The following is a 27,287-nucleotide window of genomic DNA, read 5'->3' as shown; positions in this document are numbered from 1 at the left end:
CCGACTCTTGAATTGGCTCAGCTCATGATCTCAAGGTTGAGGCATTGAGCCCCTGAAACAGGCTCCACACTCAGTGGGGAGTCTGCTTGGGATTCTCTCTCTCCCTTTCCTTTTGTCCCTCCCCCTGCTCCTATGTTGACACACACTCTCTCTCTCTCTTTCTCAAATAAATTAAAAAAAAAACAAAACACAAAACCCCACCTTTCTTTAAAAAAAAATTCTCATTATCTCTTGCCTAGATTATTACACTATTGTCATTTTTCTCTTCATGCTCTTAGCCTTATTTACCCTCTCCATATTGTCAAAGTCAACATTCTAAAATGCAAATATGACTACTTCCCTGATTAATGTCTTATGGCTAATCCCTGATATTATAGTGTCCCAGATTTGATTAAGTATATAAAGTTTGTGTTCCCAGAACATATCTGTCACAAAAGTGGCAGAACAATCTCTTAGGATTAGTTATAGTACAACAATCTCATAGGATTAGGAAACAATGGTATCGGGGTGCCTGGGTGGCACAGCGGTTAAGCGTCTGCCTTCGGCTCAGGGCGTGATCCCGGCGATCTGGGATCGAGCCCCACATCAGGCTCTTCTGCTATGAGCCTGCTTCTTCCTCTCCCACTCCCCCTGCTTGTGTTCCCTCTCTCGCTGGCTGTCTCTATCTCTGTCAAATAAATAAATAAAATAAAATAAAAAAAAAAAGGAAACAATGGTATCTACCTCAGATCACCCAGTCTTCTAGTTAACAACTGTGCGGACTTGCAGCAAATTTTGTAACACATGCAGTTGTAAAACAGGGGTAAAAATAATAAGTAGTTCAACAGGTTGTGAAAGCATGCAATGGATGGCACTCAAGTAAATGCCCAATAAATGTCTGTTATTGTTGTGGTTTATCATATTCTAATTTCTGTGTCCTCCTACTTAACTGTAAGATAGTATATATTAAATATTATTTATATTACCATTGAGAATAACGTTGTAACTGATTACTTCTCAGTGTCTCAAATACACCTCCAGTAAGTTCATGGTAGAAGCTGCCTTACTCTTTGCTTACCTAGAGGCTTGCATATTATGGAATACTCAATTACTGTAGAAATTGAGCCACAAACAGAATCAAGAAGGTGACTGTTGTTTCTGCCATGGTCTGAGGCGAATGACGTTAGTTGCACTGGCATGAACTTGCCCTCGCTCTTGGACAAGGTGACATTACTTTGTTTTTTTAGAACATTATACTACTGATTCTAATTTTGCCCTTTCCCACCCATCCCCAAATAAATTATGTTTCAGAAGAGAAAAAGAATACTAATAGTACTACTACTACTATTACATACACACACATGAACACACACCCTTGTGAGCAATGATGGGCTCACGGGTATCAAGGGGCAGTCTGCAGAAAAGGCAAACCCGACCAGAGAGAAGGTGGTCGGTGCATTGCAGGATCCAGACCTTTCTTCCATCCTCAGCTCTAAAATTCTTCAGCTCTGGATACAGCAGGATCCTTGAGAAAAGAGATAAACACAGAGGTTTGCAGAAGCCCGCGAGACAACTGGAGAACCGGGTTTGAGTTGAAACGTAACCTTTCTACGGTGCCCCCGGCTACCTCCTACGCCGCCTTCCCACCTCCCAGAGAGCGCCGGATTTGAAGAACGTTCTGGGCACCGCCTCTTTAAGCACGGCGTGGCGCGCACGCGCACTGCGTCTGGGCCAGGCGATCCTCGTTCCGGGCGCTGAGTGTCGGGGTTTGTTTCAGCTGCATCCGGTTTTCCGGGAGCCGGCGGTGCTTTCGTGTTTCCGCCAGACCCCGTGGCCCCCAGCGGGGACGAAGGTTTCGGAGCTGCGGGGCCGGAGCAAGCGTCTCTTTTTCCTCCCGCTCCGGCGGAGGCTTTGTCTCTGCGGGCCGGACCCCAGAGCGCCCCAGATGGCGGGGCAGCGGGTGGAGGTGGACGGCGGGATCATGGAAGGGGTGAGTGCCGGGCGCGGGGCAGGGCCGGTGGCGCTGCAAGCCCCTGCTGGGGAGGCGAGCATTCCTATCTGATGATGTTCTCTCTCTCCTCTCCTACCCACTCCCTTCGCAGGGCGGCCAGATCCTAAGGGTATCTACAGCCCTGAGCTGTCTCCTGGGCCTCCCCTTGCGGGTACATAAGATCCGAGCTGGCCGCAGCACGCCAGGCCTGAGGTGAGCTAGGGGGCGGACCGCGGGACTGCGGGACTGGGGGATGCGGGTGGCCCTGCGCCGGGAGGGGGGCGGGCTGCGGTGCTTGGGGCCTGGGGTATGGGTCGCCCTGTCTGGCTGGGGAATTGGGAGCCCGGGTGGTGATGCTTGTAAGATCCGGCCCCAAGGTTGAGGAATCTGAAGCCGGCCCCAGGGTCCCGGGGCACCATGCTGTGTTCCGGGCTGTTAGCGGTAGCCGGGGCTGTGCGATCTTGAAAGCCTCAGGGGCAAGTTGAGAAAATAAGTCCACGTTTTTTTCTGCATAGCTAGAGTTCTCTAGCATCCTGATGAGATGTCTTTTAAGATGTTTTTTCACGTCACTGGGCATTCCAGGTACCTGGAAAGGTTGCAGCAGCGAGCAAGATGGGCAGGGCAGAACAGCCTGTAGGGTCAGAGGAAACCCCACTTTTTAACCAGTGTATTCTCTGCTGCTGCACATCTTAGAATCATAGCTCAGGAAAGGACCCTAAGATGGATGTGTTATTTTAGCTTTCATTCAGACCTCTAAGAAGTTGAGAGTACAATCAGAATTATCAGTTGTGGACAGGGAAAAACGTTGATTGACCCTTGACCTTGTTTCATTCTGTCTGGGAAGCTGGGTGTGTCCCTAGCTAAGTTTCAGGTACATGCACTTGTTAGAAGGGGACCCAGGTTGAAGCCAAACTGATTCCTTTGGACATTGTAATAGATCAGCAATCTTAGTCTTTTATTTTATCCACATTCCATTTTGAAAATATTAAAAGGCAATTACTGATGTGTGTGAACATAGCTACCTGAGTCACAGCAGTTGTTTGCAGCAATCACTTTCATCAATAGGAAAATCCAGGTGATTAAGGCTGTGTTATGTACTTCATTAGTTTGTTAGAGCTGCCATAATGAAATACCGCAGACTGGGTGGCCTAAACAACAGAAATTTATTTTTCTCACTGTTCTGAAGCCTGCAGGTCCAAGATCAAGGTGCTGACAGGGTTCGTTTCCTCTGAGGGCCATACGGGAAGATTCTTTCCCCGGTGTCTCTCCTTGGCTTGGAGATGGCCTCACTCTTGCTGCCTCTTCACATGGTCATCCTTACGTGCATGTGTACCCCTGAGGTCTCTGTATGTCCTAATCTCCTCTTTTTACAAAGATACCACAGAGAATGGTTTAGGGCTTACCCTAACTGCCTCTTTTTTTTTTTTTTTTTTTTTAAGATTTTATTTTCAAGTAATCTCTACACCCAACATGGGGCTATAATTTACAACCCCAAGATCAAGAATCCCATGCTCTGCTGACTGAGCCAGCCAGCTGACCCGTCTCTTTTTAACTTAATCACCTCTTTAAAGGCCCTAATGCCAAATAGAGTCAGATTCTGAGGTGTTAGGGGTTAGGGCATCTACATAAGAATTTTGGAGGAAGACAATTCAGCCCATAACAGGTTCCATAGATTATTCAATGACACGCAAGCGAGACTGGTGGCCCTAGGATAGTTTTTCAGTTTTCCTCTTTGCATAGTTCTCATTTGCAACAATGCACCCGTGTATGTGCTTTTAGCCAAAGTAAGTGGTTTGGAAGGAACCAAATGATGCCTTCAAGCAGGTAGTCTAGGTCCATAAAAACCCAAAAGAAGCTCTGGCACTGAAGATACGGCAATTGTTGTGGTTAGACCTTGCTCTTTTCTTGCCATTACAGTTTTATAAGTGGGTCATAAAATGTGGGGCTATAGGCAGTCTGAATGCACACGTTTTGATGCAGTATTATGACCTGAAGGCCTCAACATTTATCCGGACTGGAAATGATTCGAGATTTGTGTGATGGGCAACTGGAGGGGGCAGAAATCGGCTCAACAGAAATAATGTTTACACCAGAGAAGATTAAAGGTGGAATCCACACAGCAGATACCAAGACAGCCGGGTATGTGTCAGTTACATTCCCTTAAGTATGGGCTTTAGAGTTAGATTCGGGTACTACCTGCCATTACTAGACAAGTTGCTTAACCTCTTTGGGCTTTAGTTTCCTCACTTTTAAAATGGAGATGAGATACTAACTTTTTAGGGATAGAGATCATGTAGTTTTGGGTATCTAATTGCTTATTAATTATAACTATTAAATCTAGAATTTTCTTTCGTGTATAGTATAGCATATATCTTTTTATTATTTAGAAACTGAATATTGGAAAATGACTCAGTTTTTATGCTCTGTAGTAAGAGTAGTTTTTGCATTGTATGTAGCATATTTAGTTTTTGGCTTACAGCTAATTATGGACCATATTCTACTTTTAGTCTAGGTATTTTTGTTGTCTTTTAATAGATACTTAAGCTGCCATGTTTAGAAATGTTTAGATATGATTTCGGGTCCCCCCCCCCTTTGGAAAATGGATATTTAACAGTTAAATTGAGCCTTTATCCTTTTCCAAGAATTCCTCCTTTTATTGATAACACACGGAGAGCACGTTTTGTGTTTTCTGGGTTATTTGGCTGATTGCTATTGTAAACCATATTGTTTTACCAAAATCCTATCTTTACTGGGAAATTTGATAAAATGAGACCTAGTAATATAAATCTGATGCCAGTGTGTTTCAGAAACTGTTCTAATAGATTTTGATTATTATTTTAGTTTATGAAAATGTTTAGTGGGCACCACGGTGGCTTAGGCAGTTAAGCATCTGCCTTCGGCTCAGGTCATGATTTCAGGGTCCTGAGATCGAGCCCCGCATCAGGCTTCCTGCTCAGCGTGGAGCCTGCTTCTCCCTTACCATCTGTGCCCCCCACCTCATGTGCTCTCTCTCTCTCTCTCTCAAATAAATAAAATCGTTAAAAAAAAAAAAAAAAAAAGAAAATGTTTAGTGGTAGTTGAGACTTGAGTGATACTGTGAATAGATCTCTGTGAAAAGGGACCTGCTGCCAGGCCTAAGGTGAGGTTTGCCAAGTGAGAAGTTTCTAAGGGAATTAAGGAATTTTGAGGTATCTTTCTTTATAGTCAGTATATTATTTTGGATATTCTGTACAGAAAGGGGGGATAGTTATAGTTAACCAACTATCTAAAAATTAGAACAGAATTATAGAACTTTGAAGCTGCAGGAGGGAAAATGGAAACCCAAGTATTTCCAGTCCTTCCTCCACCTTGTGAATGAGAGAATAAAGACCCTCTGGTATTAAGTGATTTACCCAACGTCATGGAGTCAGGGACAGAACTAGATTAGAATGTAGGCCTTCTGGCTTCTAATCCACTGGACTATATGGAAAATGAGTTTAAAGTTGCGAATGCAGCTCCATTCAGGAGACTAAACCAAGCTTTTTCCTAGCAAGAAAACATCTTACTTATTCACATTTTAACATTTTTATTTTCCACAGTGGTTACAGTACCATGTGTTTTCTCAGGTGTCTACCTTTGTTTTTGCAATTTCTTACTTCTAAAATTAAGGTTTTCTTTTTTTTTAAGATTATTTATTTGAGAAAGAGATGAAGAGAGAGCAAGAGTGTGTGGTGGGGAGAGGCAGAGGGAGAGGAAGAGGCAGACTCCCCACTGAGCGGGGAGCCCAACACAGGGCTCAATCCCCGGACCCCAGGATCATGACCTGAGCCAGAGGCAGATGCTTAACCCATTGAGCCACCTAGGTTTTCTTTTCCCTAAGGTTTTCTTTACTATTCTTAGAATCTGATTTTATCTACGGAGAGGGGAGAACACTTTAAATGTTGGGGTCCTCAGGGAATAAACACTGAGAAATTATGTATGTTGACCTTATGGTTTACTGTAAAACTAAACATTTCCAAGTTTTTTCACTTGTTCCTCCCTTGCTTTATTCCTTAAGAACAGGGTTTGTAGTGTGTATGTTTTCTCTTATGATACCTAACATGTTACGCAGTCAGTTAATGTTTACTAAATTAAGGAAATGCATTATCAGTGACAGAAACCGTTTATTTCAGTATATATGCATTGTTATCACAAGAAAGTTAAGTGAAGGTCTATCTTTTGGTATTAGAGGCTATGTCTGATTTATACTACAATCTATGTATGAATGTGACAGCTCATTTAGAAAATCTGACCAGGGGTTTCATTTTATAAAATACTTCATATTCTAGAATTACTTCTCACGATTTCTCACATTATTTTACTATAATGACCAGAGGTGAGTTATAGCAAGGGTTATTTCCTTTAAACTTATTTCCATATAAAATATTCAGCTGTCAGTCTTTGTAAAATATTATTCTGTCAGATCATAAACTCCACGATGGTAGACACTGTACCGTGGCTTGATATCTGGAACAATGCCTTGTGCATGGTAGAGGTTCAGTTGTAATTATTTAAGTTTTTTTTTTTTTTTTTAAGATTTTATTTATTTATTTGACAGAGATAGAGACAGCCAGTGAGAGAGGGAACACAAGCAGGGGGAGTGGGAGAGGAAGAAGCAGGCTCCTAGCGGAGGAGGCTGATGTGGGGCTCGATCCCATAACGCCAGGATCACACCCTGAGCCGAAGGCAGACGCTTAACCGCTGTGCCGCCCAGGCGCCCCTATTTGAGTATTTCTAGACCTTCACTTTTGTGTGTGACTATCTGTCATTGTAAGAAAGTTATTACAATTTAATTGACTCTATTTCCTGTGCTGTATTTTTAGACTTTAACTGTATTAAATGCGTTTTCATAAATGGCACTCTCAAGAATCCTTTTATAAAAACATTGTAACAGTAGTTTTATTTTTTTAAGATTCTTTTTTTACTTCTTTGTAAGTTAAAGAAGGATCACACAACTAATGAGTTGGATTCAAACCCAGATTTGCTGATCATTTAAGGCCAGTTCCTACTATGAAATACTGTCTGTCTTTACGATTCAGGATTTTCTTAGTTACTGAGGTGTTTCGTTTGTTTGTTTTTGTTTGTTTGTTTGTTTGTTTTTTAAGGAAGCTCTAGGGACGTCTGGGTGGCTCAGTTTGTTAAGCGTCTGCCTTCGCCTCAGGTCATGATCCCAGGGTCCTGGGATCGAGCCCCACATTGGGCTCCTTGCTCAGCAGGGAGTCTGCTTCTCCCTCTCCCTCTCCCCCTGCTGGTGCGTTTTCTCTCTCTCTCTCTGACAAATAAATAAATAAAATGTTAAAAAAAAAAATAAAGTAAGCTCTACACCCAGTGTGGGGCTCAAACTCATGACCCTGAGATCAAGAGTTGCACGCTCTACTGACTGAGCCAGCCAGGTGTGCCCCCCCTTTTTTTAATGGGGTGTTTTTTAACTTTAGACTTGAGGGTATATACCTGCCCTCCCAGTTGTCTATGCCCCAGCTACTGGTGACGTGTGGTAATACCATGTCATTGAGACTTTAAAAAGAAAGTGCCGCTAACCCTGCTTTGCCTTCTCCTTAGGAGTGTGTGCCTCTTGATGCAGGTCTCAATGCCCTGTGTTCTCTTTGCTTCTTCTCCATCGGAACTTCGTTTAAAAGGTGGAACTAATGCTGAAATGGCACCACAGATTGATTACACAGCCATGGTAAGGGCTGTTGTTGTTGTGGAACTAAGATATCTCATATATTCTTCTGAGTCTCCGTTCTCTGTTTAATATATCGTGAGTGGTTTGTGTGCATACCTGTTTATTTCTTCATGGTGTCTAGTTGTGTTGCAGGGGAGGGTAAGGGATTATGTTTACTTTAGTTTTGTGTTGTATCTTAGAACAGTGTTCATAGTGAATTCTTCTAAAGCCTCAAGTGTATTGTCACATGAATTCTATTACTTCTATAAACCAGTCCTTTTGTAAATCCAGGAATTATGATTTGGAAGAGAAAACTCAAGAATTAAACACTGTGTTTGCCAAGAGTTGGTGAGGATGTTGAGAATTGGAACCCTTCACACTATTAGTGGGAATGCAAAATGGTGCAGACACTAAGGAAGACAGTGTGAAGTTCTTCAAAAAATTAAAAACTAAACTACCATATAATCCAGAAGTCTCACTTTTGAGTATTTATCCAAAAGGATTGAAATCAGGATCTTGAAGAGGTATTAGCATTCCTGTGTTCATTGCAGCACTACTCATAATAGCCAAGATGAGAAAACAACCTAAATGTCTGTTGATGGATGAGTGGATAAAGAAACTAGCGTATACATAGAGTGGAATACTATTCAACCTTAAAAAAAAAAGACATTCTAGAATATGTGACCGCGTGAATGAACCTTGAGGACGTTATGCTAAGCGAAATAACCAATCACATGAAAACAAATACTGGCATGATTCCACTTGTATGAGATATCTAAAGTAATCAAATTCATAGACTCAGAGTAGAATGGGGTAGAGGGAAGGGGGAAATGGGGAGTTACTACTCAACAGGCATAACATTTCAGTTAGGCAAGATGAATAAGCTCTAGGGAGCTGTACAACGTTTACCTACAGCCAATAATAATATATTAGTCACTTAAAAATTTGTTAAGAGGGTAGATCTCATGTTAAGTGTTCTTACCTCGAGAAGATAAAATTTAAAAAAATTAAATACCATATTTTGACTGTAAATTTTGAAAATGATAAAACAGCATGTTTATAGAGTTAGTAGGAGAGAAAAGTAGTATCTTTTTTTTCCCTCCAGGTTTATTGACGTGTAATTATAGTAAAATACACCTTTTTAGTGTACAATTCTTTGATTTTTTTTTTTAAGAGTTTATTTATTTATTTGTCAGAGAGAGTACAAGCAGAGGTAGCAGCAGGCAGAGGGAGAAGCAGGCTTCCTGCTGAGCAAGGAGCCCAATGTGGGACTCGATCCCAGGACCCTGGGACCATGACCTGGGCCGAAGGCAGACGCTTAACCAACTGAGCCACCCAGGGGTCCCCAATTCTGTGATTTTTGACATACGGTTGTTAACCAGCCACCACAATCAAGATACAGAATTACTGTAAAAAAATTCCCTCATACTCCTTTGCTATCAGTCCCATGCTCCAGCCCATGGCAACTACTGATCCGTATTGTATCATAGTTTTGTCTTTTTTTCAGAATGCCATATAAAGGAATAATACTGTATGTAGCTTTTTGAGCCTGGTTTTTTTTTTTTTTCACTTACCATAATACGCTTGAGATTCATCCCTGTGACTTGTTTTAGTAATAAAAGCTAAGTAGTGTTCTATTATATGGATGTCCCAGTTTGTTTAGCCATTCATGCATCTGTTGAAGGACATTTGGGTTGTTTTCCAGTTTTTGGCAATACGAAAATGTCGCTCTAAACGTTCTTTACATGAACATAACTTTTCATTTCTTTTGGGTATGTACCAAGGAGAGGGATTGCTTGTAGTACTAAATATATATCTAACTTTATGACAAATTGCCAGATTGTTTTGGTATCCAGAGTGGCTGCATTCTTTTTCATTTTCACCAGCACTGCGTAAGAGTTTCAGCTATTCTGCATCTCCCCAGCACTTGATATTTAATTTTTTTGTTTTGCCATTTTAATACATGGTATAATTTTTTTTTTAAGAGGGAGAGCACAGCAAGGGTGGGGAGGGGCAGAGGGAGAGAATCTTAAGCAGGTTCTACACCCAGCATGGAGCTTGAGCTGAGCTTGATCTCAGGACCCCCAGATCATGACCTGAGCCAAAATCAGGAGTCGGATGCTCAACTGACTAAGCCACCAAGGCACCCCTAGATGGTACAGTCTTTTAAAATTTAGTTTGATAGGATGTGTAATGAAAGTTAATCTCTTCTCACCTAATAATTCCACTTCAAGGAAATGACCCTAATTAAATATTACAGACTGCAGCAAAAGATAAATGTTAAAGGTATTTGAGCAGAGCACTATATACTATAATAATCATTATATAATATATATAATTATGTAATAATGAAAACTCAGGGAATGGTTAAATAAATTTGCTAGAATGCCATGCAGTTATTTTAATACTGTTTAGGAAGAATTTTATGATATCAGGAAAATGCTTTTGTTTATAATGTTAAATGGAGAAAATGAGGATAAACGTCTATGCAGTGAGATTTCAATGTATAAAAGAATTGAGAAGGCAGGACCTGGGTGGCTTAGTCGGTTGAGCGTCCGACTCTTGATTTTGGCTCAAGTAATGATCTCAGGGTCACGGAATTGAGCCCCTGGTCCTGGACATGGAGCCGGCTTGGGATTCCCTCTCTCCCTCTCCCTCTGCCCCTCCCCTGCTTGTTCTGTCTCTCTCTCTCAAATAAATAAATAAATCTTTTTAAAAAATTGAGACGGCAGAATGGAATGCTGTTCACCAATATCTCCTAATTTCTTTAGCAATATAGTGAAAGTTTGGGAAATATTGTCCTATGGAGTAAAATAACCACTGGGATCGAGTATCCTGAGTTCTGACATTTTTTTCATTAGATAGACTGGCACAGCCCTGATTAAGTAAATGTTAAACTTTTAATTTTGGTTCACATATCAGTTATTTTATTTGAAAAATAGAACTAGCCTACACATTTTTATATCAGTATTTATCCACAGTGCCTTCTTGCTAGCTCAGTGCAGAGCACTTTTGTTTAATAAATATGCTTGTTGAATCAGTGAATATTTGTGGTTAAAGTAACAATAAACTGATTTTTCAGGTTTTCAAGCCAATTGTGGAAAAATTTGGTTTCAAATTTAATTGTGACATTAAAATGAGGTAAGTTACTTATTTGTTAGCCCTATGACCCACTGTTTGTACTGAAAATAGTGGGAAAGTTTGACCTTAGAGAATTATTCTGGAACCCACTACTTCTTGTAGTAATTAGGAAATACTTGTAGGAAATAGAGTTTGTAGGAAATAATTGTGCTTCGTGGCTTAACAACAGTAAGCAGCAGGGGCATGGGGACTTGAAAGCAGCTGCATATGGTATTTGCTTGTGATATTTTCAAGGGAATTGCTACACTGAGGGACTGTCACATTTAGTGTTCTCCGTGCTCAGCACAGACGGAGTACTTTCTCTGTGCAGACGACTGGACTAGGCACAGCAGGGTCATAGAAGGGATTCTCTTCCTCAGTGTGATCAATTATTTTCCAAAGAAACACATTGGGCATTCAGATTATTTCTCTTCAAGGCTTCCCTTCTGCCTCGTAATAACAAGGCCAGATTTCTCGGTGGGGCATTGAAGTGTGCTGCAGTCTTGTTCTAGTTTACCTTTCTAGCTTCATTCCCTGCCCCCCCCCCCGCCTTGTCATGTATTCTAACACACATTTGCTTGCTCTTTAGACCTACTCTGTGCCTTTGGGCTTTCATTTCTTTGTTCATGGTTTTCCTCCCCTGCTGTCTTAAAAACTAGAAATCCTATATTTTTTCAAAATGTAATTTGTAATTTGTGTGAATTGTCCATGAGTGTGTCTCAGTGGGAATTCGTATTTGCATCTCTCTCTGTAGTCTTTTGTACAGCCTGACATGTTCTGGTAGGTTCTTTGTGCAGCCATCCCTTTATCAGATGGAGAACTCCTTGTGGATAGGAGTGCTGTTACTCTTATCTTTATGTTCCAGCATCCTCTGTAGAATAAGTGACACTCAGTATTTGAGTTAAAATTTTATTAGTGTCCAGCTACTTCAATATTCATCATAGATTACTGAGTACCTCCTACTTACCAGACTTTGTTTCAGGGCACTGGAATATACAGGAACAAAGTAGACAAAGTCCTGCCGTCGCGGAGCTTAAATTCTAAAACAGCACTGTCAAAAAGAACTTTCTGCGTTGAGGGAAATGTTCTCTATCTGACCAATATAGTCACTAGCCACATATGACTGTTGAGCACTTGAAATGTGGCCACTTGACTGGGGAGCTGAGTTGTAAATTATAGTTAAATTTAAATAGTCACGTGTAGTTTGTGGCTACCATATTGGACAGTGCAGATCTAAAACATTCCTTGGTAATTTCAAACATGAATTATATGTTGCATATCATTCACATGTTATTTTATTGTAAATGTTTAGCTTTATTTTTGTTGTACAAGCAGTTTATGTATTTGTCATACTTTCTGTAGGGGCTACTACCCAAAAGGGGGTGGTGAAGTGATTGTCCGAATGTCACCAGTTAAACAGTTGAATCCAATAAATTTAACTGACCGTGGCTCTGTGACTAAGATATACGGAAGAGCTTTTGTTGCTGGTGTTTTGCCATTTAAAGTAAGTTGTCTAGAAGTGTATGTGGGTTTTGGTGTTATGTCATCTGAATTTTGAAATTATCGAAAGCACTCAATTTTTTTTTTTTAAAGATTTTATTTTTACGTACTCTCTGTGCCCAACATGGAGCTAGAACTTAAAACCTCAAGATCAAGAGTTGCATGCTCCACTCTGTGGGGCACCTGGCTGGCTCAGTGGATTAAGCGTCTGCCTTTGGCTCAGGTCATGATCCCAGGGTCTTGGGATTGAGCCCTGCATCGGGCTCCCCACTCAGCGGGAAATCTGCTTCTCCCTCTCTCTCTGTGCTCTCTCTCTCCAGTAAATAAATAAAATCTTTAAAAAAAAAAAAAAAAGAAAAAAAGTTGCCTATTGCACCGGCTGAGCCAGCCAGGTGCCCCTAAAGCACTTAATTTTTTAATAAATTTTTTCATTTAAATTTTTTCCTAAACATCTGTGCTTTTTACTCTTGAAAATCTAGTTTTTATATAATGCATGTGAAAGTTATTGAGTATTTTGTGTTTCTTTGAAGGCTTGCAAACAATTGTCAAAATAACCATGAATTTATTTTATTCTGTTTTTCTGTCTTGCCAAAATAGGTAGCAAAAGATATGGCAGCGGCAGCTGTAAGATGCATCAGAAAGGAAGTTAGGGATCTGTATGTTAACATTCAGCCCGTTCAGGAACCTAAAGACCAAGCCTTTGGCAATGGCAATGGAATCATGTGAGACAATACGCTTTTTCCTGGATACTGATTGAGAGCTCTGAAATAATGATCCTGTTTAACTGAAAGATTTGTAGTTCTTTTGTTGAAATATTACAGTTTTTAAAAGGCATATTTTTAAGGACCTTGCTACCTAATGATGATGATGAATGAAGATGATTATTTTATGCTGAATTTTTTTTCTGAGGGTGGTTTGCTTCTTATTACGTTGTTAAGAGTCCTTTCACTCTTAAGCTAATCAGGAGTTAGCCTTTGAAGCTGATCCTGAGAGAAATATTTCCAGTTATTTTTCTGTACCTCAAATGTGAAGTCCATTTACATGTAAACACTAGGTCTGGCAAAGATCTGTTTAGAGAAGAATTCTATTAATGTAATTAGGAGTTATTGATTTAAATATAAAAATGCTTTAATTGATCTTTTCAAATATGAGTATCTCTTCTGGATAAAAAGTCTCTTTTCCAGAGTTTCTGTTAAAGGGTTTAAGTGCGTGTTCTGCATTTGATAATACTATCTAAAAACCGTAAAACAAAACCAAACATTTCTGTAGAATGATTTTTTCTTTTCTTTATTGAAGTATAGTTGGCGGCTAGTGTTACGTTAGTTTCAGGTGTATCATATAGTGATTCGACAATATGTTACGTTTTGCTCACAAATGCAGTTTCCATCTGTCACATTACAATACCGTTCCAATACCATGGACTCTCTTCCCTATGCTGGGCCTTTCATCCCTGTGACTTACTCATTCCATAACTGAAAGCCTGTACCTCCCACTCCCCTTCATCCGTTTTGCCCAACCCCCATCCCTTCCCCTCTGGCAACCGTCATTTAGTTCTGTATTTACGGGTCTGTTTGTGCTTGTTTGTTTTGTTTTTTAGATTCCACATATAAGTGAAATTATGTGGTATTTGTCTTTCTCTTTGACTTATTTCACTTAGCATAATACGCTCTAGGTCCATCCATGTTGTCACCGATGGCAAGATCTCATTTTTTTTATGGCTGAGTAATACTCTGTTGTGTATGTATGTACCACATCTTCTGTAGCTTTTCATCGGTTGATGGACACTTGAGTTGCTCCCGGCCATTGTCATTATTGATAGATATGTACTTACTGCCTTTTTGTTCCTTGTTTTCTGGCTGTTTTTGTAGTCCTTTTCTGTTTCTTCTTTTCTTGCTCCCCTTGTGATTGATGACTTTTGGTAGTGTTTTTTCTTTTGGTGTTTTCTTTATTTTCTGTGTATCAAAGTTTTAGTTTTGTGGTTTCCGCGAGGTTCATATATAACATCCTAAGTATATAGCAGTCTATATTAAGTTGGTCACACAAGTTCAAACACATGGATGTTTTAGATAATCATAAAACACTTTATATTTTTTATTTTTACTAAAAATTTTTAAATTTATTTTGAAGGGAGGAGAGGGAGAGTGAGTGTGAGTGGGGGGAGGGGCAGAGGGAGAGGGAGAGAGAGATCCCAAGCAGACTCTGCACTGAGCCCAGAGCCCCATGCGGGGCTCGATCTCACGGCCCTGAGATCATGACCGAAATCAAGAGTTGGATGCTCAACCCACTGAGCCACCCAAGCGGCCCTCATAAAATACTTATAGTACAGTAGAAATGGTATCATTTAGTGTGGATGACAAAACTTCTAGGAGAGCCATTCCTTTCCTGTGACTGGACTAGAATCTGTTGTGACTTCTTGTTGGAAGTGCTGAAGGATACTGATGTCCTGATGAAGCTGGAGAATGCTTATCATGCTGCTCTCTGTATAAAGAATTTCATTTTTGCAATATGTTACATAGATTTAATTCTACGTGCTTAATAATCACTATTCTACTGTATTGTATTTGCATGTGATTTTAGACTATAGCATAGATAGTAATACTTTTTTTTCCCCACATAGCATTATTGCTGAGACATCCACCGGCTGTTTGTTTGCTGGATCGTCGCTTGGTAAACGAGGTACAGATAAACGAAGGGGGTCCACAATTTCCAGGGGCTAGTGTAAAATTTTTTAATTATGTGTCAGGTTTAGAATGTTACAGCAAGATAGATGACAAGCGTAAGAGGATATGGTTAACTGATTCTGTTTTAGAGTCAGTTAAATTTTCACTCTTTCTTCTAACTTTATACTTTGAAAAATTTCAAAGTTATAGGAAAGTTGAATGACTAATGAACATCCATACACTGTTCTCCAGGACTTACCAGTAGTGAGCTTTTAGCTGCAAGTTAGTGTGTTTCTGAACTATTTCAGTGTAAGTTGCAGACAGCGTGTCTCGCCCTTGAATACTGCAGCACGGATGTCCAAGGAGCAATACCTACGTAATCACTATAGCATTTTTACACCCAAAGAATTTGTTATATTCAGATACAACCAGTTGCCTCCAAAATATTTTTTAGAGCAGTGTTTGTCTGTTGAGCACTCATAGCAATTGGTCATGTCTGTCTAGGTTCTTTTCTTTTCAGAATAATTTCACCTTTCTTTTTCTTTCATGATATTGACATTTTGAAAAGTCCAGGCCATTTGCTCATAGGATTTCCCACAATTTGGATTTGTCTGATTGTCTCATGATTAGATATATTTGGGTGAAACATTTTTAGTAGGAATAGGTGTCTGTACATTCCATTGTATCACAACAGGGTTGGTGATAATGTTGGTAAAGCTGACTGTGATCGCTTGGTGAAAGTAATGTCCTCCAGGTCTGTCTGCTATAAACCCTTCCCTTTCCGTAAGTAGTAAGTCATCTGGGATAATACTTTGAGACCATCCGATTATCTTATTCCTAGACAGCTTTCATCCAGTGGTTTAAGTATTTATTGGTGATTCTTCCCTGCATCAGTTATTACATTGGTGATTTCAAAAAACCGAATATTTTTGTTAAAGGGAAATGTAGTTAAGATTTAGTACATTCGGAAGAGGAGATGTGTGTATACATCGTAATTGATTGTAATATTTGAGGTCACTTTTGCCATTGAGGTGACTTCTAGTTGGACTTCTTGTTTGTGTGGTAGTCGATTGCTTCATTCCTACTTGGTAGGTCTTTAAAAGATGCTTACCCTTGCTATGCTGTTTAACTGCATTATTACTGCTGAAAAGAAAAAAAATTCAGGTAATCTTAGTTTGCTCACTTGGTCGACGTAGATATTGTTGGGCAGCAGATCTTATCAACATGGTAGAGTAAGTACAATCAGCATCTCCAGTTCGACCTGATGTAAATGAGTTCTGTTTAAAGCTGTGCTATTTCAAGTGTGATTGCTGGACAGGCAGCATATCATCATCATCTGGGAGTTTGTTTGAAATACAGGTTTGAGGGTTTATTTCATACCTATCAAATTAGAATCTCTGGAAGTTGGGCCCAAGGATCCGTTCTAACAAGCTCACCGGATACTTCTGAGGTATAATGAAGTTTGAGAAGTAGTGATCAAAAATACACATTTAGAGTACACTAATTACTTGTTAGGTGCAGGGAGCGATCAGTGTGGATAATGAGCCACATTGATTCCTCCCTGTACCTAACAGTGTTGAGAAAGCAAAGATAATGCAAAATATAAAGCAGGGACTAAGAGCCCATGTAAGTAATAAGTGCTGGGCAGACATTGGGTAGAATAGGAGTTCATTGGGTACCAGGGTGTGCCAGGTAGTGTATACTAGGGTCACAGACGTAAGAGCCACTGTCCTGTTTCCTGGTTTAGTCTGGCAGAGGAGACGGAGTAGTGCAATGATTTTGGTAGTCCCAGGGTACCATAAGAACACAGGGGAAGAACAGCTAATTCTCCTTTGGGAGCTGATTGACCCCAAATTTGGCTTCTATCATTCAGCGATCCTCCAGTGGATTCTGTAGGTAAGTAGCAATTAGCCAGATGACATAGTGAGCTAAGGAGGAAGGACATGGGACAGTGCTAACATAAAAGAGTAGTGTTTTCTGTTTGGGCAACTACAACTAAGTATGGTGAGTACAGGATCTGGAGTGGGGGAGTGGAGATGAGGTTAGAGAGGTTGAAAGAGGCCAGATTTTGAAGGACTTCCTAGGCCATGGAAAAGACTTCGGGTTTCATCATGAAAACATAAAGATTTTAAGGAGGAATATAATATCAGAAAGGTAATTCTGATAGATAGGTGGAGGATTAGAGGAAAACCATATGGGAGGCAGAAGGACAAAACTATTGTAGCTGTTCCAGAAATGGTGAGGGCCCGTTGGCAACCCTGTCGGGACCCCTCTCACTCTTGAAAGCTTTTTCTGTATCTTCACTTAATAAATTTCTGTCGCTTTACTCATGAAAAGAAAGGGAAAGAAAGAAAAAAAAAAAAGATGAAAGGAAAGGAAGAAGGAAGGAAAGGAAGGAAGAAAAAAGAAAGAAAAGAAAAGAAAGAAAGGAAAAAGAAAAAGGAAGAAAGAAAGGTAGGAAGGGAGGGAGGGAAGAAAGAAAAAGGTGAGGGCCTATACAAAGGAAAGCAGTGACTGGGGCTAGAGAAGGGAGTACCAATAACAAGGGTGTTAGGACAGACAGTAGATATTTGGTGACTAGTTGCATATGGGAAGTGAGGAAGGTCATGTGAAGCATGACCTTCTAGATTTCTAGCTCAGATAACTAGAAACATTTACAGATTGTGGTATTAGAGGTCAAGTTAGTTTGCCAGGGGAGATGATAGTTTTAGATATGTCACATTGAGATTATAAAGCAACCAGTACTCTGTTATCAGCAATACCTAGAATGAACTTTGCTGGCCAGCTCTGAAAAAATGTCTAATATTCCATCAACACTTTTTTCTTACTTTGTCGTATGAGACCACTTTTACTTCGAAGTTGTCTTTGGACAACACGGTTTTGGAGTGCACAGTACTTATTTGTAGAGTTGTAATAGGAGGAGGGAATAGATGATAGGGCAACATACTCGCTCAGAGTGACTGGCTCCTGATGGTGCTTTCCCTTGTTTCCTAGCAGGCACAGATGTCAAGGGAGGTGACATTAACAGATGTCAAGGCACTGGGGGTCTTATCTCTCAGTCTAGGTAGTGTATATATTTAAGGGTATCAGAGGGAATGTCATAGCTTCCATTGTCCCCCTTCATTTCTGATGGGGAAAAGGTCCCCTTTCATTTCTGATTGAAATTAACTAGAAAATCACCAGACCCCGAATCCTCATGTCTGCGGGTTATTACCAGAAGCAACATTAGCTGCTTGTCCATGCCGTCGTTTGTGGTAGAAGCAGTAGTCTATAAACTAGTCATGTCTGTCACTGTCTCAGTCACTAAGACTATTTTGATCTTAGTTTCCTTATCTATTGAGTGAGAGAATTAGCCCAGAGAATCTCTCAAGTCCTCCTTCCAGCTATAACATTCTTTGATCTTGTAACAAAGGCAAGGTTTTGTTTTGTTTGAGAGAGTCCTGGGGCTTTAGATGGAGGCAGTCTGTTGTAACAGGGAATACCAAACTGAGAGTGAGAAGACCTAAGATTTAGTCCTATGTCTGCCATTATTCTGCACAGCAAGTCTGGGCTCTCCTTTCCTGAAAAATGAGATTGGACCACTGTCTTTACGTTAGGGTCCCTTCCAACTTTATATGATTGCAGTACGGACAGGATATATTTTGTCTTTACATTGTTGTGTATTCTTTGCTTACTCTGTCTTCCAGTTAGTTATGTTCTTTAAACATTTTTTTTAAATTACTTATTTTTTTTCAGAGGGAGAGAGTGAGCAGGGGGGTGGGCAGAGGGAAAGGGAGAGAGAGAATCTTAAGCTACGTGGTCCTCCATCTCACAACCCTGAGATCATGACTTGTGTCGAAATCAAGGGTCGGACACTTAACGCTCCTCAGTCAGTTATGTTCTTTACTGTGGTACAAAACAGTCAGCTATGATGACTTGTGCCTCTGGTTAATCAGTCCCTGTTTCCTGTGTGTGGAAATGGCGTAGTAATGTTAGAGTAAGCACTTGCCTTCCCTCCTTCACTATATGTGGTAATTCACGGCATCTCTCTGATGTCCTAAAATCAATCCTTTGGCCTTCTCTTTTTAATCTAATAACCATTTTATAGTATTGTCCTTTTAATAAGCTAGAAGATACCTAAATCATTGAATGTGCATTTTAATTTGCTGTTATAAACTATCAAAATTGAGACCTTTTTAAGACATATCCAAAATACCAGAAGATTATTTGTCCATAGAAAAGCATTAAAACTTCAGAGGAAATTAGGATTTTGCTCTTTTGTTTAGAACACAGTACTAATCAGATTTCTCATCTATACTTAATTTTGTTGAGTTGCCACAGAGCTCTAGTGATAGCTGGTAATGAGGTAGATCCATTCATACCATTATTCACTATCAGGGCGGCTGGGTAAGAGGAGTGTGAATGACTCTGGAAAGCAGTTTGCCACTTGGCAGAGAAACGTTAGCACGTCTGCTGCTCGCTAACACTGCCAAAGCAGGAATTCTTTCTTTCTCCCTCATCCTCCGCGCAAATTTTAGCCATTCTTCAAGCACTCACTTAAGTCCTTTATGCTCCATGAAACCTTCTCTAATTGTTCTAGAACCTATAATCTTTTCCTTTTCTGAACTTTCATTGGGGGTATAGTTTATACCTTAGAGCTTAGTACCAACTTGTCCTCTGATTCTCTAATATATGAGTATTTTTTATGTCATCTTACCAAAGGAACCAGTTCCTATACTTAGTGTGGGACACACATACTAGGTACGCGGTATTAACTATTACTCTTAATAGCTCATTATGAACCAGTCATGGTAACATATGCTTTATAAATGTCATCTCTAATTTCTGTAGCAACCTTGCAGCTTAGGTTTTATCGTCTCCATTTCCATCTCCACTTGAAAGAGGAAACAGAAGAGGCTGTGTAGTTGAGAGATTCATATCACATGTTCCAAATCACTGCATTCAGTCATGTACTTGACTGATGGATGTTGTAAAGATAGTTAATTTGTTATATTATAATAATTGCTGTAAGGAAAAACAATTAAAATTTTGAAAATTCCACTTTTCTGGGAAATGTTACCAAGGCATATTTATAATCAAATGAATTTCCAAATATAAAATAGAAATAAAAACTAACCATGTTGTCATGCCTTAAAAGACATTTTTATTTGTAGCCAGGGGCTTCTTTTAAAGTGAATACTTTAAAACATTTGAGGGGCGCCTGGGCGGCTCAGTCCGTTAAGCAGCCGACTCTTGATTTCAGCTTGGGTCATGATCTCAGGGTCCTGGGATCCAGCGCTGGGTCAGTCTCTGTGCTCAGCAGGGAGTCTGCTTGAGGATTCTGTCTGCCTCTCCCTCTGTCCCTCTCCCCTCCCCCTGCACTCTCTCTCTCTCGAATAAATCTTTAAAAAAAGAATCATCTGATAACTCCACTACTTTTGACAGTCTTATTTTGTATTTAGCATTGTACGAAGATTTGGGGTAGGTGTGGAAAAGCAGGGAGTAGGGCAAATAAGTATTTTCAAATAAGATAATGCCTGTTTAAATCTTAAAGGAATACAATTTTACAGTATTTGATATGAGAATTTTTATCTGCTCTTCCTTAGGTGAAAATTAATTCTCTGACTTTTAAAAAATCCTTTAATTCTAATAGAAGTGCCTGCAGACTAATTATAACGTGTAAATTGCAAATTTTAAATTTTGAAGTTGAGGCATAGCGCTATAGGATCATAACTTAGTTATAAATTGGTTTCATAGTTAGTATTTTTATTTTTTTTAAGATTTATTTATTTATTTTGAGAGCAAGCACACAGGCGGGAGGGGCACAGGGTGAGAAAGAGCGAATCTCAGGCTGACTCCGGAGCACTCACGACCCCAGCCAAAAGCAAGAGTCAGACACTTACCCAACGGAGCCACCCAGGCGCCCCTCATAATTAGTACTTTTAAAACAGGGCCAGAGCAGCCTGGTTTTTCCTCCACTAGGCTCATTTAAAGATATAAATTATTTGCATGTGCTAAGCTCTCAGAAGATTAAATATACTTAAAGGTCTTATCCTAAAAATTGCGTTGGGTGAATTCAGAGCCCTAAAAAATGTTATGCCGGTGCTAACTGGGATATGTTAATTCAGCTTTTTGCCTCTTCATAATTAATTTAGTTTTTTTACATTGCGTCTGTCGTAGGTGTAAATGCAGACAAGGTTGGAATCGAAGCCGCCGAGATGCTGTTAGCAAATCTCAGACATGGTGGTGCTGTGGATGAGTACCTGCAGGACCAGGTAATGATGCTTTTACGATAAAAACCTTTGAACTTATTAGATTTGAATATTTGGTAATTAGATTGAATATAAATTTGTTTTATCTTATTTTAAGCTTTTTAAATTTATTTAAGTAATCTCTGTACCCCATGTGGGGCTTAACTCACGACCCCAAGATCAAGAGTTGCATACTTCCCCGACTGAGCCAGCCGGGTGCCCCAGAATGAATATAAATTCTAGTCATTGACTTTCAGAGACTGATTGGCATGTCCTAGTTCATAGTTCAGCCAGCTTTTAAATATTCTGGAGTTAAATACCTTAAATTTCAGTTTTCATCTTGACCTGGCTACAGCATTTGGCACAATTGATCACTCTTTCCTTCTTGAAATACTTTGCTCACTAGTTTTCTTCCTTTACTTTTTAAGCTTGTTAGAGTCGGGGGTGGGTGCAGAGGGAGAGGGAAAGAGAGAATCTTAAGCAGGTCCCACGCCCAGGGCAGCCTGATACGGTGCGGGCCGGATCTCACAACCCTGAGATCGTGACCTGAGCTGAAATCAGGAGTTGTATGCTTAACTGACTGAGCCACCCAGGCGCCCCTCTCACTTGCTTTCTGAAACATTATTATCTTTCTTTCTCCCTGGCCATGTATTCTAGTCTCTTTTCTAGTTTGTTATTACTATTGTTTTCAACTTCTCAGCTTCTAAATTTTGGAGAATCCCTAGGCTCAGGCTCATGTGTCTTTTCTTTACCTACATTCACTCCCTCCGTTGTTTCGACCAGTGTCACAGCTTACGTACCATCTGTGCATGAATGACTCCCACATTTAAATCGCTAGCTCAGGCCCTTCTCCTTAACTCCAAATTCATACCCCTTGTGCCTGTCAGCATTTCCACTTGGACGTGTCCTAGACCTCTCAAACTTAACACATCTACTTACATAGAGAGATGCTGGTGAATATTTCCAAGTAAGATCTCTTTATGGTCCACTGTCTTAATAGATTTTCTTTTTTTTCTACCACACTTTTTTCTCCTTAATCTCAAACCAGCAATCTACATTAGAATATGCTCTTCAGGATTTCTTAACCAGTTTCTTTTCTTTCTTTCTTTTTTTTTTAAAGATTTTATTTTTAAGTAATTTCTACACCCAGCATGGGGCTTGAACTCACAACCCCAAGACCAAGAGTTGAATGCTCTTCTGACTGAGCCAGCCAGGCACCCCTCCCCCCCGTAACTAGTTTCTTAAGACAATTTCCCTTATTTCTAGTCTCTTCCTTTTTACCTTGGTGTACTCTCTATTCCCAGTAATTCTGTATTAGTGTATTTATTTACCTGTTAAAATGTTGTAATTTTGGAGAGTAGAAAAGTTTGTCATATATTCCAGCTTGTAGAGACAGTTGGTCTGATTAAATATATTAACTTTTAACTCTATATTTTATTCTTAAACAGTAATTGTAGAAAATCTATGTTGACAACTGCTGCTAAGCATTTCTGTACCATAGCACAGACTGTGGGTGACACAGGTTTTCTATCATCTTCTTAGGACTTCTGGAAACCTAAACAAGTAGAAATTCTTTTTGCTGTTTTGATTTCTAGTAGTATTTTCATGTGGTAAGCAGTAGAATTTTAACTCCAACTATTAGTGAATGTGTGAAATTTTTCTTCTTTGTTCTTTTTTTTAATAGCTGATCATTTTCATGGCATTAGCCTGTGGAGTTTCCAGAATAAAAACAGGACCAGTTACACTCCATACACAAACGGCTATACATTTTGCTGAACAACTAGCAAAGGTGAGTATTCCATTAGATAGGGCAATTGATTTTTATTGTAGCCAGTTTTGGGTCAGATTGTATAAATGGAAAACTTACGGTAATCATAATTGCTGTCATTCACCTGGTGCTTCCTGTGTGGCAGACATTGAGCTAACTCAGCAGTTTACCTGTATCATCTTATTCTGCATAACCATTTGATTACTTGCTTTTTTTTTTAATAAAGATTTTATTTATTTATTTGAGAGAGGGAGAGAGAACATGAGCAGGGGGAGGAACAAAGAGAGAGGAAGAAGCAGGCCCCCTGCCGAGCAGGGACTCCAGCTCGGGGCCCGAGCCAAAGGCAGACGCTTAATTGACTGAGCCACCCAGGCGCCCCGTATTAACTTATTTTTAAAGATTCATTTATTTATTAGAGAGAAAGAGAGCACAAGAGCTAGGGGAGGGGCAGCAGGAGAGAGGGAGAGAATCCCAAGCAGTCTCCCTGCCGAGCGTGGAGCCCAACATGGGTCTTGATCCCACAACCCCAAGATCACGACCTGAGCTGAAATCAAGAGTCAGTCACTCAACTGATGAGCCACCCATGTGCCCCTCTGCATAACCATTTTAGATGGCTGTTTATTATTATTTCTCTTTTGCATGCAGGTAAAGTGAGGTAGAGGGATTCAATTAATTGCTCAAGACCATATAGTTTCTTAGTGGCAGAGCTATACTTTGAGCGTACCTGGGAAAGCATAAGTCAGAGCCCACATGTGGTACTGCCTTACAGAGGAAAGACGTTTTGATGAGAACTATGAAATCCAATCATAAGAGATTTGTAGTTGGCCATAAATTTAACTATATATATAACATTTTAAATGTTTCATTTTCTTGTGTTTCTGTGGTAGAATGGAATACTTGCCGAAATTTTAACACCAGCCTTACCTTTTATAAAAACAGATGTATAATTTTTCGTGAAGTAGGATTTAGTATTGCATAAGCTCGTATCTGCCTTTTCTACAGCATTCTTAATTTAGAAAAGTGACTAACATGTATATTTCATCTGGAACTAATACATTTTCCTTGTAGAAAATTTGGAAAATAAGGGGAAAAAACCTGCCATAATTCCCTTTTGCCTGTAAAACCACTGTTGACATTTAGGTATTTTCCTCTTAAAAGTGTTTCTCCTTGTATTTTTTTTTTACTCTTAATGCATACACCTTCATTTCTTGAGTTTTTCAGTAACGTTGCATAGTTCTATTTTCTTATAGTCTTCGTAATTTCATAAAGTGACGTAAAATTTATAACTGAATTTTACGAAGGTGCTGACCTTAAGTATTTTTAAAAATTATAAAATAATTCACACTATTTAAAAAAAAATACTATAGAAGTGTACTAAGCACAAAGTCACTGTTGTCCTATGCCCAACAGTTTATTTGTGTGATTTTTAATAATGTATATTTTTTTCTCATTAGAGCCCATAGATAGGGAGTGCTGGGGTGGTGCAGTCAGTTAAGCATCCAACTCTTGGTTTTGGGTCAGGTTGTGATCTCATGGCTGTGAGCCTGAGCCCTGAATCAGGCTCCGTGCTCAACATGGAGTCTGCTTGAGATTCTCTTTCCTTCTTCCTCTGCCCCTCCTGCTCATACTCTTTCTCTCTCTTTCTAAAATAAATAAATAAGTCTTTAAAAAAAAAAAAAGAAAAGAAAAAAAAGCATAGATTAATTTTGGTTCAATTGTAGGAAAAGGCTAATAGGAATTAAAGGCAAATTATATTTGATGTCAAGGGATAGTTAGCTGTATTTTTTTTACTCCATTAATGCTGTATTTGTAATGGTTGTCTTTCTTTGTAGACTATGATCTCCTTGAGAGTAGGGACCAAGTTGTAGTCATATAGTCTGCCCTTTTATAGTACTTTGCATGTAAGAGACACTGACATGTTATTTGAAATGAATACCCAGTGGAAAGTGCTGTGAGCTGGCATTTATAGCTCTGGTTTCTTGTTCCGCTTTGTTGTATTTTAACTGAGTGACTTCAGGCGAGTTGCTTTATCTTTCTGTGCCTCAGTGCAGATAATTGATCTGCAAAATCAGAGGCTGATGCATAGTTCCTTAAGACTCCTTCCAGCTTTAAATTTTTGTGGTTTTCAGTATATTTATAAATAGGTTAGAAATGATTTCCTTGACTGTTCCTATGTTTCATGTTTACATAATGCTTACAATGTGAAAAATACACACATATACAATTACATTAATAATTTGGCTGTATAGCTCAGAATTCAGTGTTCATTCATTCACCAATAATTTTCAGTATCTGCTATGTATCAGTACACTGCCACATAATACTGAAACTGGAATAATTTGTGAATATTACTATTTAACAGGGCCCCAGAATGATAGTTTTCAAATTGTGTTTCATAGAATCCTAAGGTTTTAGGCATATTTGAAATCCCTTTGCTACAAATTCAACCCACTCAGTTGTTTTGATTTTAATTGGTTTGTTAGAATAAACACAGTAGCTTTTAAAAAAAAAAATCGTGTTTCCACAATACAGCAATAGATACCACATATTTCAAAGCCAAACTTGAGTTAGTTAACAAGTGAAAAATAGTGTTAAACCCAATAAAGATGAAGGGCCTCCCCCCACCTTCCTTCTCTGAGCTTAATTTTCTTTGAATAGCATATTTAGGGAATTAAATTGGCAAGAAAAATTTGAGGGAAATAAAAATCTTGATACTCGACAAAATAAGAGAAGTATAAACACTTCAGTGCCATGTTTTAGAAAAAATTTAGGAAGTAGATAGTAAAGGTGTGTTACAGTTAACAGTTGAGATCTTAAAGGTGGTAATTGTCTAACCTACAAATACCCTGGGGATTTTGATTCAGTGGATATGGAGTGGGGCCCAGGCTGCACATTCTGACGGAACTGCACAAGTATGTATTATTTCTGAACAAGAGTCATGATTCTGGAGCAAAATATTTTATATCCAGGCTGCTGAATTTCTCATGAGTCACTTGATCTTTGTGCCTCTAGCTGCTTCAATAAAATGAGTTTGATATTAACTACCTGCCCTTTTAAGTTGGATTTATGGGCTCTCCCTCCATCCCTCCTCGTATTACTTATATACTAAATACTTTTCTGGTTTCAGGCTAAATTCTCTGTGAAGAAATCAGAAGACAAAGAAGATGCATCTAAAGACGCTTATATTATTGAGTGCCAAGGAATTGGAATGACAAATCCATATCTATAGGGTACTTGCCTTTTAAATAATACCTCAATGATGTATTGCACTAATTCATAAATACTAGAAAACAATGAATAAGAAGTAACTTATTAAAGGACGTGACAGAAGTATGGAGATGAACTAGAGTGTCGTAGACTTGCTGAGAATGCTTCACCAAATTAATCTCACTTTGACTATCTCCCGAGATAAGGACAGGGAAATATAAGAGTTGATGGATATGTATGATAGCTGATTTCTGTATTAAAGTATTGAAATAGAGCATTCTTTCCACCTGAAGTGTGTTTTTCTTTCTTACATAATAGATTAAGTCAGGGATGTAGATCTGTGATTTGGCTCTGGTTCTAATCCCTTTACCGAAACCTCATGTCAGGTATGATGAGACAGCTTTTTACAAGTACTTGTTGTGTCAACAATAATATTTAATAAGCATTTTCTCATTTGTATTATTGTACCTTCTTTCCAACAGGCACTTGGTAAATATCGATTTTTGAATCTGTGGAATGTTTTGAAATCCAAACAATGAAGATTGCAAAATTTGAACCCTAGTGAATTTGTCCAAATTCAGCCTCGATATGTTTTTGTTTGGCTTTCAAAACATTCCGCGGACTCAAAATCTAATTAAAAAGTAATTGAGCACCTTGAGAACAGTGTGCTTTTCATCACACTCTGTTGTCTTATACCTGGTCTGCTTCCACGCGTAGATGACTTCCTGGTCCCTGCAGGCATTGAGGTTGTGACTCAGATGAAACTGGTTTGGTCTTCCAGCTGACTGTGCTGTCCTGCAATACAGTGAGGAAATCTTTTAAACTGGGTTCTGCTTTGGACTTTATCCAGGGATAATTAAACGTAGTCCAAGATATAGAACCAGGGGATGGTATTATAATACATTCAGAAGGTGCCGAATTAGTCTGTATAGAACAGTGTAATGAAAAAAATTACTCCCATGTACATAATCATGATTATGATATCAGTGGCTGTTGTGGCTTTGGGCAGTTGGGTTCAGTTTGTTCTGCAGATGTGATAGTAGTCTTTGCTTGCTGTTCATGTTCTCATGAAGTAGTTAAATTTTATAAGCTCATCTGTATGACAATTGAGATGTGGAGTATCTTTCTATTCTAGAGTAAAGCTATACTTTTA

General features: G+C 39.3%; 1 protein-coding gene across 2 annotated transcripts; it reads left to right on the top strand.

The window, feature by feature from the left end:
- The first annotated feature begins 1,726 nt into the window (after nucleotides 1-1,726).
- RTCA (RNA 3'-terminal phosphate cyclase) lies at nucleotides 1,727-26,408 on the top strand. 2 transcript variants are annotated; one of them, XM_008697657.2, is made up of 11 exons: nucleotides 1,727-1,969; nucleotides 2,082-2,182; nucleotides 3,965-4,108; nucleotides 7,547-7,670; nucleotides 10,732-10,790; nucleotides 12,132-12,273; nucleotides 12,867-12,991; nucleotides 14,887-14,945; nucleotides 21,089-21,183; nucleotides 22,844-22,948; nucleotides 26,055-26,408. In XM_008697657.2, the coding sequence occupies exons 1-11, from the start codon at nucleotides 1,925-1,927 to the stop codon at nucleotides 26,154-26,156; spliced, it is 1,101 nt and encodes a 366-aa protein (XP_008695879.1). In that variant the 5' UTR covers nucleotides 1,727-1,924; the 3' UTR covers nucleotides 26,157-26,408. The 2 variants fall into 2 exon arrangements, with proteins under 2 accessions (XP_008695879.1, XP_008695880.1); XM_008697658.2 differs by lacking the exon at nucleotides 1,727-1,969 and having other exon boundaries at nucleotides 3,950-4,108.
- Nucleotides 26,409-27,287: the final 879 nt, after the last annotated feature.

This window comes from Ursus maritimus, unplaced genomic scaffold (assembly GCF_017311325.1).
Source record: "Ursus maritimus isolate PB19 unplaced genomic scaffold, ASM1731132v1 scaffold_12, whole genome shotgun sequence".
Lineage (NCBI taxonomy): Eukaryota > Metazoa > Chordata > Mammalia > Carnivora > Ursidae > Ursus > Ursus maritimus.
The sequence above is the reverse complement of the archived record's forward strand: the minus strand, read 5'-3'. Positions and strand labels throughout refer to the sequence as shown.